The sequence below is a fragment of the Alexandromys fortis genome, unplaced genomic scaffold, assembly GCF_014885135.2.
Source record: "Alexandromys fortis isolate MF-2015 unplaced genomic scaffold, M_Fortis_MF-2015_v1.1 scaffold_86, whole genome shotgun sequence".
Taxonomy (NCBI): Eukaryota; Metazoa; Chordata; class Mammalia; order Rodentia; family Cricetidae; genus Alexandromys; species Alexandromys fortis.
The window spans coordinates 4,195,213-4,211,519 of NW_026067965.1; the positions used below are offsets into that span (position 1 = coordinate 4,195,213).

Here is a 16,307-nt window from a genome sequence, read left to right on the forward strand (position 1 = left end):
CCTTATAGCTTACTAGCCAGGCTAGCCCAGCCTCTCAGCAAGCTTCAGGTCAATGAAAGACCCTACCTATCTCAAAAAAAAATAAATAAATAAATAAAAAAAAAATTGCTGGGTATAGTGACAAATGCCTGTGGTTCTAGCACTGTGGAGGTGGATGCAGGAGGATCAGGAGTTTAAGGCCAAGTTCAGCTACATAGAGAGCTTGAAGATAGCTTTAGCTATATGAGACCCTAAGTCAATAAAATAAATTAATTAAATACAAATTTTAAAAGGGTGGATGGCTCCTGAAGAAGGACAACCAAGGCTGTCCTAGTCTGGTCTTCATTTCCCCAAATTATCTCAATGTCCCACCCCCTCACCTATTTCATTTTATTTATTTGTATATTTATTTACAAGAGGTTTCATTCATATAGCTCAGCTGCCCTCAAACTCATTACACAGATGACACCGAACTTTTGATCCTCCTGCCTCTACCTCCCAGTGCTGAGATTATATGTGTGCACCATCACGCTCAGTTTTATGTGGGGATTCCATGAATGCTAGGCAAGCACTCTATCAACTGGGCTGGACTCCCCAGCTTCCAGCTTTCTTATATAACAACACAGACACCGAACGCTCTAGAATGAATGAATGAATACCCTTAAGTTTAGAACTTCTTAATGTTCTTCTTCTATCTTCCAATTTCTCTCCTGTTTTCCCGACAGCTGTCTTTTGGAGGCCTTTCTCCACAGCAATGTCTGGACTACCGTCTGGGTGTAACTTCTGAGCCTTCACATTTAGCCTCGCCACATTCAGCATCTTCAAGGAGCGGGACATGGTATTCATCTTCTGTCTCACTGGAGTTCGAGGGATACCACCTGCCAAAACATCAGCGTGGAAGAAAAGTCAACTTTTACCTCTATGGAATCAAGAACTATATTATGCTGTGTGTGTGTGTATGCATATACATACATATATGAAAGGAATAGCTCCCCTCAGAAATTATCTGAACTAGGTAGTTCTTTTATCTGCTTCTTCCTGTAATATAAACAGGTTCTTTTTACTGAAGTTTAGAGACTAAATAACTCAGTCATTTTTTTAAAGATTATTTTATTTTCATGCATAAGCATTTGCCTACATCTGTGTATATAATGCTTTTGCCTGTGTATGTGTGCGTTTCTAGTACCCAGAGAGATCAGAAGAAACCACTGGATTCCTTGGAACTAGAATCACAGATGGTTGTGAGCTGCCATGGGGTACTGGAAATTAATCCTGGGTCCTCTACAAAAGAAAAAAGTGCTCTTAACTACTCAGCCATCTCTCTTGAACCATCTCAATGATTTTACCCAAAGCAAACACCAAGCATGCTTCAGTTTGATGTTGCTCAAGAGACAGTGGTGAGACTTTTCTTTCTGGTAGTGCTAAGGATGGAGCCTATAGCTCAGGCATGCTAGGCAAGTAGATGCCTTTTCTCAAGCACAATTTAGCAATCTGCATCAAAAGCCAATTTTCTTATTCTTTAACACTGACAACTCACTCCTGGAAACTCAGAATTTATGCATAGTATATATGTGTGTGTGTGTGTGTGTGTGTGTGTACTAGAGTATTATTTGTAATGACAGAAACTGAAAACAATCTACAGAGTCAACAACATGAGCGAAGCAGAATGATTAAAAAGGCAAAGCCAGGGGGCTGGAGAGATGGCTCAGAGGTTAAGAGCATTGCCTGCTCTTCCAAAGATCCTGAGTTCAATTCCCGACAACCACATGGTAGCTCACAACCATCTGTAATGAGGTCTGGTGCCCTCTTCTGGCCTGCAGACATACACACAGACAGAATATTGTATACATAATAAATAAATACAAAAAGGCAAAGTCATGTGGGGATGTAGCTCTAGGGGAAAGCACTGCCTAGCATGCCTGATGCCCTAGGTTCATGCCCCTAGCTTGGGGTTTGGAGAGGCAAAGTAACTCATGAGCAAATATTTGTAAATAGGGAGTAAAAAAGCTGTATTGATATTTCTATTATAATAAAAATGAGGATGTTCAATTCATTAGCAAGAACATTAGTGATTTAACCTAAACTGAATTAATACTTTCAAATTTGAAATATAAAAATTTGCCTTTAGTTACCATTTCAATCTAAATCAACTTTTTATTTCTTTTTTAGAAAGTATAATAGTTTTAAATATAGTCTGAAAAGGAAAAAAGACTGCCTCAAGAGCAGGCTTTCTAAAAGCATACGTTTCTTTCTGCCGCGGTCTTGATTAACTTCAGTTGATTCTTCATGAGATTTTCTCTGGTAGAGTTCAGAGAGGCAGCGAGTTAGCTCACTTTCAGCTTTGGAGGATTCTTCATTATCAGATGAGGCGGCCTGTAATAACCTATAAGACAAGATACATAGTATAAAGACAAATTCTAACTTTCCAAATCACCAGAATCAGAACAGGTACAGGGCTATCAACTTCATACACACATGTTATTCTTCAGCAGACTGAAGGTCCCATGAGAGCTGGAAGGTAAATATCTGTCTCCCCCTTTTTCTCTTTCTAAAATTTTGCTGTTAATTTGGAAATATGAACTTTTAAACCAGAAAAACAGAGAAAACAGTAGAAAAAGGTAAGAATGAACCTAGCATCAAGATTAGAGATAGCCAGGTGGTGGTGGCACACGCCTTTAATCCCAGCACTAGGGAGGCAGAGGCAGGTGGATCTTTGGGAGTTCGAGACCAGCCTGGTCTACAAGAGCTAGTTCCAGGACAGGCTCCAAAGCTACAGAGAAACCCTGTCTTGAAAAACAAAAAAAAAAGTTAGAGATTAAATTCTTGTTAATAGTTGCACCTGTTCCAGACTGTTAAAAGAAATTGAGCATTGCAGACATAGTTAAAGTCACAGTCCATCTTTTCTCACTACCCAGCATGATCTCTATTTTCTACGTTGTAAATTTTATAAAAATGATGTCATATTTTTTTGCAATTGCTCTTATTCAACATATTTTTCATTTGCATATAAATATCTCTAGTTATTCATCTTTACAAGTTTTATCAAAAGTATATGAGGGTTAGAGAGATGGCTCGGTGGTTAAGAATGTGCTGTTTTTTCATAGGACCCAGTTTCAATTCCCACATCTCTATCACCCATCTCTATCTGCAGCTTCAGGGGACAACTCTGGCCCCCTAGGTTACCTTCACTCATGTGACATATCTATATGCAGACATAGACATACACACCTAGATAGAATTTATCCTGGGTTTTACCATTCTGATAATTTTAAAGTGCTTTCCATATTTTTTAATTTACTGTTGTGTTTTCTGGATGATTAAAATCTGATTTGATCTTTTGGCTATCTTCTCTGCTGGCTCTCAATGCCACCCTTGTTTGTTATCTGCCACATACAGTTACTTTCCAGGTTCTGTTCTGTTTTGGCTTATTTGTGCACTAATGCTACACTGCCTCATGTACTAAAGTTTTACAGAAAATCTGCATGTCATGGGAGGAGGAACTTTCATTTTGATCTTGGATTTTGTTTGTTTTTGTTTTGTTGTGACAGGGTTTCTTATAGACTAGGCTGGCCTTGATCCGTTCAGAGATCCGCACATCTCTGCCTCCTGAGTGCTGGATTAAAGGCGTGCACCACTACCGCCTGGCAATACTGATTCTTTATCCCTTCTTGTACTTGATTCTTATTAACTGGTTCTTAAATTTCTCTTTAGAAATTTAGTCAGTGAAGCCTATGTTTCTTAGTCAGTGTTCTATTGCTGTGAAGAGACACTATGACCATAGTACCTCTTATAAAAGAAAGCATTTAGTTGGGGCTGGATTACAGTTTCAGAGGTTTAGTCCATTTTATCACGATGAGGAATAAAGGTGCACATAGACAGACATGGTAGCTAAGACTCTCTACATCGAGAGTCACAGGCAGCAGAAGAGACACACGTGCCATGGTGCATATGTAAAGGCCAGAGGATAACTTGCAGAAGTTACCCCTTCTTCCACCATTTGGTTCTTAGGATGAAACTCAAATCATGGGGCTTGGCAGCTTTAGTTACTGAACCATCTCAGCAATTCAAGTTTGCTTAATTTCTGCTTTCATTGATACGTAGTTCTAAATGTTTCCTGCTGCCATATATTTATACGGATAAACAGTGTGGTGTTTACATGAGAATGGCCTCATAGACGCACTCACATTTGATTGTTTGGTCCTCAGTTGGTAGACTATTAAGAATTAGGAGGGGTAGCCTTGTAGGAAAAGGTGTGTGACTGGGCTTTAAAAGCCCACACCAGGTCTCATCTCTCTCTTGACCTGCCTCCAACTTAACAATCAGATGTAAGCTCTCAGCTACTGCTCCAAACCATGTCTGTCTGCCTGTTGCCATACGCCCCACCATGAGAGTCATGGACTAGCCCTCTGAAACTGAAAGCAAACCCCTAATTAAATCCCTTTTTTATAAGTTGCTTTGGTCACAGTGTCTCTTCATAGCAATATAACAGTGATTAAAGGAGATGAATGTGCTTGTATACTATGTATTTATATTTGACTGAAATATTACTCTAAACGCATTTAAAAATTATCCTATTTTTCTATTCTCAGAAATTTACTTCATTTAAAGTGTCTTTTAGTACAAGAAAATAATATAGTAATGCAAAATGCAGAGAGCCACCATACTGCATCAAGTTGGCAAATCTGCAACAGTAAAACATGACACTGAGTTAATTTAAGGGTAAGCTCCCTTATGAGAAGCCTGTTCACATCTGACTATTGACTTTAATAATCAATATTCAAAAAGATGTATAAAGCTTTACCAAAATGATTCCATCAAGTCTGAAGTGGCACCACTGACGTTAGAGAAAGGAAACCACTTTTCCATAAGAGCTGGACTCCAGGGGCTGGTGCGACTAAGCTCCTGCTGGGCCCACTCTGGAACACAGGGGGCTAAAAGGACAGAAACAGAAGAAGACATCAGAACCAAGGAGAAAATTCAATTCTTTGTCCCTGGACTGACTCCCTCTCTCCAAAGGGCACGCAAATGCTCATTGTTAATAACAACCGCCATTCTGCACCACCGACTCCTGCAGGTCTATCTTGTCTGCGATAAAGGTGGGAGGGGGTGGGGAATACAAACACAATCTGAAGCTTTTTGCTCCTATTATTCTCACAACCTTTGATCTTATTTCTGAAATATTCCTCTAAATGCATTTTAAAATTGTGCTATTTTTCTATACTAAGAAATTTACTTCCTTTTAGTACAAGAATAAATAATGTACTAACATAAAAGCTGTCTAAAACCACAGACCAGAACCACCATATTGCATCAAGTTGGTAATTCTGAGACAGTAAGATGCAACGCAGAGTTATAGAAGAGTAGGTTCCCTTAGAACAGGCCTGCTAGGAGGTGTTTGGAGCACCAGACCAAGCTTCAGTAGGACCTCATGAATAGGATCTTATCAGGACAGAGAATGGTGGGGAGCCTGGACAGTAAGGCATCACACCAACTTACGCACTCCACTGAGCCATGCTAGAACACTCTGGCAAAATACTCAGAATGCTGTTTTACAGTATTCTAAAATAGCTTTCTGACCCGTTTCTAAAGACTTTACAAATAGCCTACACACACTTGACAAATAAGACAACGACACAGATACAAAATAATCCATTGCTTTGGTTAATATGTATTATTTCAAATATGCTAATACATCATCCTACCTAAAAAGCAACAATTGAATTTAGAGTGAGTTAACATAAACACAATAGGAGAACACAGTACTATCCACTGCCCTCTTCCAGCCCACACTCTTGCCTTCAAGCCACATTCTTTTCCTTGCCACTAGGCCATATCTCTAGAACACCAATCCCAATCTTTCCTTTCACTCCTTTCCACAGCAGCACCTTTACCTCTTATTTATGGAATGAAAAACATGCACTCAGCAGTTTACTTATGAATATAGTGCACCGTTTACAAAAGCTGTCTGTTAATTATATTACCGTGTGTGTGTGTAACAATATACACATGGAGATTAGGAGACAACTTTGTAGAGCTGGTTCTTTCTTTCTATACATGGGTTCCAGAGATCAAACTTAGATTCTCAGGCTGGGCAGCAAGCATTCTTAGTCCCTCTGAGCCATCTCCACAGTCCTCACAGTTCTTTTTGTAATTTTATTTGTCTGTGCACCACTTTGTGAAGTGCCTGTGACAGCTGTGAAGGCACCCATGATCTCATTACAGATGGTTGTGAGCCGTATGTGGGAGCTGGGAATTGAACGCAGGTCTCCAGGCTCTTAAGCACTGAGTCATCTCTCCAGCCCTCATGCAGCCTTCTCCACCCCAAGCTTTAAAATTAATTTTTCAGTGTATAAAATATAGGTTTCACTGCATTTTCATTCATTTAAATTTTTTTCATTGGGACTTTTATCATGCATCATTGAACCCTGTTCATATTTATCACCCCTTCCTAACCTGTCCCAATTCTGCTGTTCCCCTTCCCACCTTCAAACAGCTCTCCAGCTTCCATGTCACATATATATGTATGTATACAGAAAGACAGGGCCCACATGAGAGAAAAATAGAATATTTTGTCTTTTTTTTTAAAAAAAAAATATTTTGTCTTTTTGTACATTGTTATTACTCATGTCCCTCCTGCTTTTTTTAATCTCCTTCTACTTTTATGTCCTATCCATCTACATGTATAGTCATAAACTATATAGTAAGAGTCAAGCTTCAAAAAAAAAAGCCAGGGGCCGGGCTGTGGTGGCGCACCTTTAATCCCAGCACTCGGGAGGCAGAGGCAGGCGGATCTCTGTGAGTTCGAGGCCAGCCTGGTCTAGAAGAGCTAGTTCCGGGACGGGCACCAAAGCTAGAGAAACCCTGTCTCGAAAAACTAAAAAAAAAAAAAAGCCAGGCTTCATCTTATGACGACTTTCAAAGTGTTCTATAGAGACTTCAGCTGAAGGCCTTCGGAATTTCTAAAACGAGAAACTTAAACTGCCTATAGCTTATAATAGGGCTTGCTTTTTATCTGTCTTACAACATCCTAGGGTTCCGCCACACGCATGATGGAAAGGGCTGGAAGAGACTGCAAACCACCTCATGCCAGGCTAATTACCGGTGGGAAAACTTACCAGAAGAAACAGGATCTTCAGATAAATTATGAACCTGATTCAGTACACTATCTATAACATCTGAGAAAAGGGATGCCTTTTCCTGGGGGCCTTCAGCCGCAGCTGTCTGGAGAAAATGTCTTTGAAATTCAGCTTCTTTGGCTTGGAACACTGTGAGAATCATCGCATTGGCAGAGAATGGGGAAATAATTCCTGTGATGGGGGGCCAGCCTTCACCAGGATCCACACTGGCAACCTGCAAAGAAATGCTAATTAGTTGAGACTATTATTGTCAATATGCCTAAAAGAATGTAGCCTACTAGGAGACAGAACAATAGTTGGCTAACAGTGGCAGAAGAGAACTTACAGTTACTAATTATACAGTCCCTAAATCTCAACCTATAAGAAAAAGTTTACAGTGCCAGTAATATTTACTATGTGCTTATTGTCTCTGCATCCTTCCAATTGTATTTGCTTTATTTTAGTAGTGAGAAGCAGGAAAACAAGATTTATTCAATTGGGAAATAGAATAAAGAACTCCTGGCCCACTTTCTTCAAGTCTAGAATATGGCAACCAAAGCAAGCACAGCTATATATACATGCGTTACACGTTTGCCAAATCTTACAACCACTTAATTTAAAATGATTATCACTTCCACTTTATAGGATAGATTGAAGCTTAGGAAAAAGCTCCTTGTTCAAGATCACCTGTTGGTTTAAGAAAATGTTACTAGGTACACCTGACTTCAGAACAAAGTACTTCACTGTGAGGCAATACAATCACTGAAGGATTTAGCCAACACAACATCTGAGCAGTAGAGCTGAGAACTAATCCAGACGCCTGACTCCCCAAGCTTGTCTACCTAGTATAACCAAGTTTTGTATCACATTAGTAATAACACAATAAAGTGTTCTTTCCACTGGAGTATGCAACTCTTAGGACAGTTCCCACAGATCTAGAATCTTCCTCTAGAATCTTTTACCACAGGATCCAGAATGAAGATATTTCCCTGAGATTACAAAGGCAAAGAAAAATAAGGAATTTGAGAGTAATTTCAAAATAGGCATCATAGTTGGGTGTGGTGCTACACAACATTTATCCTAGCACTGGAGGGTCAGGGGCAGGCAGATCTCTGACTTCAAGGCCAGTCTGGTTTACAAAGTTGAGTTCCAGGCCAGCAAGGGCTACAAAGTGAGACTCTTAAAAAAACCAAAGCAAAAGGAACAAAAGAAGCCACCATTTTAAAGTCAAAGTTGGATATATTTGTGTTCCTTTCAGAAGACAGTTCTAAGTTTGAGTACCTATTCTTAAGTTATTATATTTATTTTTACATTATACAGCTTTTTCTTAAATAGATTAAAATCAAAGTATATTACAGAATATTTAATAAATAGTGAGAAACCACCCATCATCTCATTCTCATTCAACACTCATTGGGTCAACTACCTTTTCCCTATGTAAATTCAGGTTCTTTAACTTAACTGGATTCATAATGTATGCAACTTCACAAATGGTTTCTTCACTAATAATCATCATTTTTGCTATGCTTCAGTATAAACAATATTATTTGAAAAACACCACCAATTTCAGTAAGAGTGTATCAGGTAGGCGATCCTTGGCATTTTGTGAACAAGCTTGTCTCACCTCACCAGTGTGCTATTGACAAGAATCCCTGATGTGTGGAGGACACCTACCAGATGGAATTCTTCAGCAGTCAACCTGCTTACCAGCTCCTGAAACAACAGCCTTTGAGCCCCGGGACTTTGTAGCATCCAGTTGTCCGTGCCTAACTCGCTACTCATTGAGAGAGACCACTGGGCCACTGAGCCTATTAGAAATATTTGGATTGGCTTCTGGAAATGTCTCTGATGCATGGCTAAGGGCTCTAGGGAGATTGCCCATGTTTCTTGAATTTCTTTTCCTGGTAGAAATAAAGAATATTAAAATTTTAATGTATGGAATAGTTTCTAAAAGAGATTTCATAGCAAGAATGAAAAGACTCAGATTTCCAGTTGAGACAGTGGGTAATGTCACTCAATTCACACTTCAACCCTCAGTCTGTGGTCTACAAGCTATCAGAGGAGATACACAATGGGTATAGTACCAGAACTTCTCAATCACAAAAAATAAGACTGCCTGACTAGTGTGGTGGTAAATGTCCATAATCCTAGCATCCAGGTGCCTGAGGGGGAAGATACAGAGTGGCCTAGGCAGCCTGGGCTACATACTGAGGTCCTGTCTCAAAGAAGACTCAAAAACAGAACTGGAAGAAAAAAAAAACCCTACTTTGGTAAGATCAGAATATGGTTCAGTGATAGATAATTGCCTAGTACGTAGGCTCTAGGTTCAATATCAAGGTACCAGATAGAAAAAAAAATCTTATAGCCGGGCGGTGGTGGCGCATGCCTTTAATCCCAGCACTTGGGAGGCAGAGGCAGGCGGATCTCTGTGAGTTCGAGACCAGCCTGGTCTACAAGAGCTAGTTCCAGGACAGGCTCCAAAACCACAGAGAAACCCTGTCTCGAAAAAACCAAAAAAAAAAAACAAAAAAAACCAAAACTGTATTATATATTATCTTCATAATTCTAAAGGCTGAATGGTAAATTGCTTAAACAAATGTACTCTTTAAATTTTTTTATATATGTGTATGTATATGTACATACATGTGCCTAGTGTCCTCAGGTCAGAAGAGGATGTTGCAACTCCTGAAACTGGAGTTACAGATGGTTGTGAGCCACCATGTGGGTGCTAGGAACCAAGCAGGTGTTCTCTCCAGCCTCCAAAATACTCTTAAAAATTCTTTAAACTGGCCAACTCTTGAATCATACACCTAGAATCTCACCATTTAGGAGGTGGAGGCAGTATGACCAGCAAGCAGTTCAAGGCTAGCAAGTCTGAAACCAGCTTGAGATCTTACCTCAAAATCAAACAAACAAAAAAACACCAAGAAAAAAAAAACTAAAAGTCCTTAAGCTGCACATAATTACAACATAGTTTAAACTACCCATCTCTAATGCAGTATTTCCCTGTGAATGCAGATATATTCAGAATGAGCTTCACCACGTAGTAAATCATATGGGAAAAATTTTGTGAGGTTGTTGGTTTTTCCTGGTAACAAGAACTGTTTGAGGATTTTGTAACTTATTTCTTCTGTAATCATCCTCTTTTTATATGATCTCTAATTTATCAGTTTCTTCTACAAGGCAGTGTGCTTGGGTATCTGAACAATATTACCCTTCTTTTTTGGAAGGGCTGGAAAGCTTGTGAAAGAACGTGTTTCTTCCACACGTGCACTGGCAGTCGTACTACAATTCAGTCTTCCTGTGGTGTCTATTTTGCTTATGGATTTTAAAAATTCTTTCAGTGAAATTGAGTACTGGCTACAGGAAATGCTAAAGAAACTGGAAGTATGCCTTGAGGGAAAAAAATAAGATTCTTTTAAAAAGCTATTTGCTTACCTTTAACAGGGAGAAACAATGTCCCTGCAGTCTGGGGAAAGGAGGCTTCATACTCAGGAGAATTATAGAGTAAGCAGTTTACAGTGGCATCTATTGGCAGAGCTGAGATCCACGGGGAGAGGTGAGGTTCATGTGACAGCTTGCCACCACTCTGCAGTACCGTTTCCCTGACTTTAGTAAAACCCAGGCTCCAGGTTTCGGATGGCAAGATGGTGCCTCCTCCATGGTGGAGCAGTTCACAAACTGTCCAGTACCCAACGTGGTCTGGGGAGGCCCACAACTAAAATGAACATGACAAAGAGCTTAGGTTAGTGTAAATTAAGCATTTATGAATAAACTAGAGGAAATTGGGGAAAAGTTGATACCAACATTAAAGGGTCAAATTATACAATTAATGTGTCTGTTGAACCAAGTACAAATAACGGCTAGCATCTATTACTACACAGTCATAATTACCACATAACATTCCTTCAAGAAAACAGAGTACTGGGGAGATGACTATCAATAAAGAGCTTGCCTTATAGGTGTAAGGACTTGAATTCAAACCCCAGAACCCAGGTTAAAAAGCCAAACACAGTGACACACGCTTTTAATCCTAGCACCCAGAAATAGAGTGTTTATCTTTAGGGCACACTGGCTGGCTAACCTACTTGGTTGAGTTCCACTTGAGCAACACCACCCAAAATTGCCTACTGCCCTCCTACACACATGAAACACAAATGAATATAAACTACACAGAAAGAAAAGATTCATTTTTTTAAAAGTAGTCCTCTTTTTAGTGCTTTTCATGTTTTATTTATATGCATATATCTGTATAAGTATATGCAGTGTATGTGGGTGTCCTCAAAGGCCAGCTAACACTACATACAGTTATGAACCGCCCAACATGGGTGCTGGGAACCAAACTCAGGTCCTCTTGGGAGAGCAGCAAATACTCTTCAGTCCTGGGCTGCTCTTCCAGAGTACCCAGATTCAATTCCCAGCAGCCACATGGTACCTAAAACTATCTGTAACTCCAATTCCAGGGGATCTGACACCTTTTTCTGAACTGCAAGGGCACCAAGAGCACAAGTAATTCAGACATAAATGCAGACAGAACACAACCAGTCCAAGAATGAAATCACCTTCATGTTTGTAAAAATGACACTTCCATGGACTTTGATAGGTCAACTAAATGTCACAGCACTTGGGAGGCTAAAGCAGGAAGACTGAATTCCAGGACAACCTGAGCTATACACCGGTTTCAGTTTTAAAAACAAAAAACACAATATATTCTGAAAGTTTTCTTTCAATTGTGCACACCATATAAGTGTTGTAACAGCAAATAACAATTAATTCATCAATTAATCTGTTATCATACATGCAGTTCACTATGTGGAAGGAAGCAAACTAGCTCAGATATCACTGTTACGACTTTTTTTTCTGCCAAAAGGATAGAAGCAAATCTGTTGAAACTGCTTCAGCCAAGACCAGCTTGGAAAGGTGGAGTGGGGCTGTTTGCAGATGAAGGCAAAGCTTTAATAGAGCATGTTGACTTTTCATTTACATGTGTTAAATATATATAATTTATCATGTGTATGTATATATGTGTATAGATATATATTTATAATTTATTATTATACGTATATAGGTGTTTTTCTTGAATGTATACACCACTTGCTTGCCTGGAGCCTTTCAGAGGCCAAAAGAGGATGTCAGATCCCCTGGAGGTGGAGTTACAAAAGGTTGTAAACAGGGAGCAAGGAGATGGCTCAGTGGTTAAGAGCACTGGCTGCTCATCCAGAGAGACCCAGGACCCAGGTGGAAGCCACAACTGTCTGTTAACTCCAGTTCCAGAGGATTCAATACCTTCACATAGACATACAGGCAGGTAAAACACCAATGCACATTAAAAAGCAGGGCAGTGATGGTGTGTGCCTTTAATCCTAGCACCTGCCTTTAATCCCAGCACTGGGGAAGCAGATATCTGTGAGTTCAAGGCCAGCTTGGTTTCAAGATGGCCAGGACAACTCAGAGATACCTTAGCTCAGAAAAAAACAAAAACAAAAAGCTATAAGCCTCCAGGTTGGTACTGGGAATGAATACAAATCCTCTGGAAGAGCAATCAGTGTTCCTAACTTTAGTCATCTTAACACTTAACATAATTTTTTTTTGTTTTTGCTTTTTTTTTTCCAAGACAGGGCCTCACTGTGTAGCTCTAGTGAGTCCTGGAACTCACTACATAGATCAGGCTGGCCTTGAACTCAGAGATCCACTATACCCAGATTTAACAAAATGTTTTCATTAGACCCAGAGGGATGGCTTAGCAGTTAAGAGTACTGGCTGCTTTTCTAGAACCAGGTCCACTTCTTGGCACCCACATGGCAGCTGGCAACTACCTATAACTACAGTTCTAAGAAATCTGACACCATCTTCTGGCCCCTGTAGACATACATGCAGACAAAACACCCATACGTAAAATAAAGCCAAACAATTTTGATTAATTCTTGGAGAATTTCTTTTAATGTACTTGATGATATTTACCTCTCATTTTTTCCCCCTAAATCTTAACATTCTGAATGATTATTGCTGACTTCTCATCTCTAGTCTTGCTATTTCACCAGCTCCTGGTTTAGAGCTGTGTATTCTAGGAAGTGGAAGCTCTCCTCCTGGTTAAATCACTGTCCAAATCTTCTCATTGAACAGAACAAAACCCATGACTCAAGCCAGGCCTGGTGGAGCAGCACTTCGCCTTCCCGACTCTCTGTTCTCCCCAGTGCTTCATGGATCCCCAGGGCCTAGCCTTTCTATTTGTAATGTACAAAGTTCATTCCCAGCTCACACTCTTCTCTAAGTCTGGGAATGTTCTTCCCAAGCTTTCACGATCTTCCTCATTCACTGTCCAATTCTGCTAGGAAAGGCCTTCTTCCCTAAGGACACCTCTAACACAGTAACCACCTGCCTGGCCTCACCCAGCCCTTTTCTTTGGAGCAAGTTTTGAAATCATCACTTATGTGCTCATCTTTTAACACATCTTCCACACTAGAAAATAAACTCTATTTTAGGCCGGGCGGTGGTGGTGCACACCTTTAATCCCAGCACTCAGGAGGCAGAGGCAGGCGGATCTCTGTGAGATTAAGGCTAGCCTGGTCTACAGAATGAATTCCAGGACAGGCTCCAAAGCTACAGAGAAACCCTGTCTTGAAGAAAAAAAAAAAAAATAAGGAGTATAAACTCTATTTTAGCGGCTTGTTAATTCATATCTTTAATAAATAATGTAACAGAAATAAAAATTAAACTTTATATTTTCACCTTATAATTTTACATATATACATATGAAAAAGACCAGGAGGTCAAGGTTGAGATTTTTGTTTGCTTGCTTTTTTTGAGATAAAAATCTTTCTATGCACCCTGGCTAGCTGTGACAATCCTGCCTCGGCTTCCCATAGGCCATCATCATTGAAGTGGTATTTTAGAACAGATGGAAAATGACAGACGTGTCCAGCTGGAACAGAATAGACAAAGTTCTACATGCCACAACCACAAAAGGTTTTTGGTTTGTTTGTTTTGGAGACAGAGTCTCTCTCTACATAGCCCAGGCTGTCTGGAGCTCACCATGTAGCCTTGAACTCAGAGAGATCCACCTGCCTCTCTCTGCCTCCTGAGTGTTGGGATTAAACGTGTGGGCTGGGTGGCCACCACGCCAAGCCAACAACAAAAGTTAAGACAGCTTTAGAAGGGGGAGGGCTAGAGGTGCAGGAAGACAGGGCAGCACAAGACAAAACAAGCAGTCAAGATTTGTGACCTGAGCCGGGCGGTGTTGGTGCAAGCAAGCCTTTAATCCCAGCACTAGGGAGGCAGAGGCAGCGGATCTCTGCGAGTTCGTGGCCAGCCTGAACCACAGAGTGAATTCCAGGACAGCCAGGACAACACAGAGTAACCCTGTCTCGGAAAAACCAAAAAAAGAAAAAAGATTTGTGGCCTGGCCGAACCAAACTTCCACATGCTGGAACAAAGTACTGTGCAGGAAAATTAAGTACGCGAAAGCACACAGCTACCAAAGCACTGAGGCTCTTTCACACTCGTACTTAGTAAATACCCAGAATCTACTCATTTTGTTGGAGAAAACTGTCCCTCTTTGGGACCCGCAGGGGTTTCTTCGGAAGGGACGCGGGGTCATGATGCACCGTTCATTTTGGGTCTATGGCCCTCTACAGAGCCTGCCAAGTTCTAGCTGGCGGGGAGTCCCGGATCCGAGACTGCTCTCACCTTGGACCGCTCGGTGGTGTCCACCCAGTACAAGGTTATATTTCGGGCGATCATGACCTCCTGGACCCTCTTGGGCAGCACCTTCTCCATCACCTGCCGGGGGGTTAGCGGCACGCATTGGGCCTGGGCCTCGCACCCGGACACGAACTGCAGCAGCTCCCTCTGCGAATGCGGACAGGGCGCCAGGAGGAAGACGGCGTTCCCAAAGCCCCCGAGCGCGGCCTGGGCCTCCCGGGCCTCGCTGTCGGCGTCCAGCAGTCTCCGGCCGCTGCTCCGCAGGATCGGCTTCGTGGGAGACGTGATCTCCGGCCGATCCCACTGATAGTCTAGCAGCGTCTCCATCAGGGCGCCGTGCGTGTGGGTGGCCCTGGGCGTCGGGCCGGGCAGGTGGGCGCCCGGAGCACGATCCCCGAGCCTGGCCTCCAGCTCCTCCTCGAAGTCTTCCCAGGAGCGGCTCCCCAGCTCGCGGAAGTCAGACACGCGGGAGGGTCGGCTCCGGGCCCCCTGGGAGTCAAAGAATTTGAAGGCCCAGTGGACCCGGGCCAGGCCGAAGCGGCAGCTTAGGTAAGTGAGGAGGCGCAGGGCGGCGCGCCGGGCCGGGCCATAGCGAGCGGCTTCGCCCGCGGTGTCCACCAGCAGCAGCACTTTGTGACAGCAGGCCATCTTCGGCCGCCACCGGGCTCAGCCCCGGACGCGCGTTGCCCTTCCCGAGGCAAGGCACTCTGCTCAGTGAACCAGCGCCATTGCCTGCTTCTCTAAGGCTCCGAAGCCTCCCGCGCTCCGCGACAGCTGCCGCTATTGGAGGAGCTGGTTCCCAAGCTTGCTTCTTATTGGCTGCGAGCTGAACGTAAGTTACGTAAGCACTCCCATTTTTAACCCTAACTGGAAGGAGTGTAGAAAAGCTCCGCTTGATTGGTGGAGGATGTGACTGTGGGCGGGGCGATGAATTCCGGGGGAGAAACTCAGTCGTCATTGGCCTGAGCCTTCGTTTTAAAATTTAAAGAGGCGGTACTTCGGGGGCGTGTGCATGTGGGAGGCGGGGCTTGTTTCCTGGGACCCCGGAGCCTGGGCGGTGTGCGGGCAGGGGTTTGGCGTGGCTTGGGTCAAACTGTCTTTAGACTACTCTGAAGTCTTTAGGGAACAGAATCCGATGACGGAGGCTTTAGTTTTTTTCAATAAAGATGAATTTCATAATATTCACTCTCGGGAGGCGGAGGTAGGAGGATCGAGGGTTCCAGGGCAGCCGGGCAACAGGGAGTACAGTGGAAGGGATGTGGATCCCGTGAAGGACAGGAAGGCAGGGGAAAGGTTTCCTGAAAGGAAGGGAAGTGACAAAATTCGATATACAGACCACTAAAGGAGTCAAAATAGAAGCAGTAAGATCCACGAAGAGTCTGCAGAACATCTGGGAGGCTGACTTACAAACTAAGGAAACAACAAACACACCAGAGAGTACCTAAGTCAGTTCTTTGGGTGCAAAAAAAAAAAAAAAAAAAAAAAAAAATTAAACCAAAAAGTCTATATTCC

General features: G+C 42.1%; 1 protein-coding gene across 1 annotated transcript in view; it reads right to left on the bottom strand.

Annotated features, from left to right (window-relative positions):
• Positions 1 to 15,535, bottom strand: part of Ticrr (TOPBP1 interacting checkpoint and replication regulator) — a 35,837-nt gene extending 20,302 nt beyond the window's left edge. Inside the window, exons 1-7 of the mRNA XM_050154063.1 lie at positions 14,781 to 15,535; positions 10,533 to 10,812; positions 8,769 to 8,995; positions 7,095 to 7,329; positions 4,781 to 4,910; positions 2,223 to 2,362; positions 639 to 857 (exon numbers count right to left, since the gene is read on the bottom strand). Coding sequence (XP_050010020.1) covers positions 639 to 857; positions 2,223 to 2,362; positions 4,781 to 4,910; positions 7,095 to 7,329; positions 8,769 to 8,995; positions 10,533 to 10,812; positions 14,781 to 15,443 — 1,894 coding nt within the window. The 5' untranslated portion in view covers positions 15,444 to 15,535. The remainder of the gene's footprint in view (positions 1 to 638; positions 858 to 2,222; positions 2,363 to 4,780; positions 4,911 to 7,094; positions 7,330 to 8,768; positions 8,996 to 10,532; positions 10,813 to 14,780) is intronic.
• Positions 15,536 to 16,307: the final 772 nt, after the last annotated feature.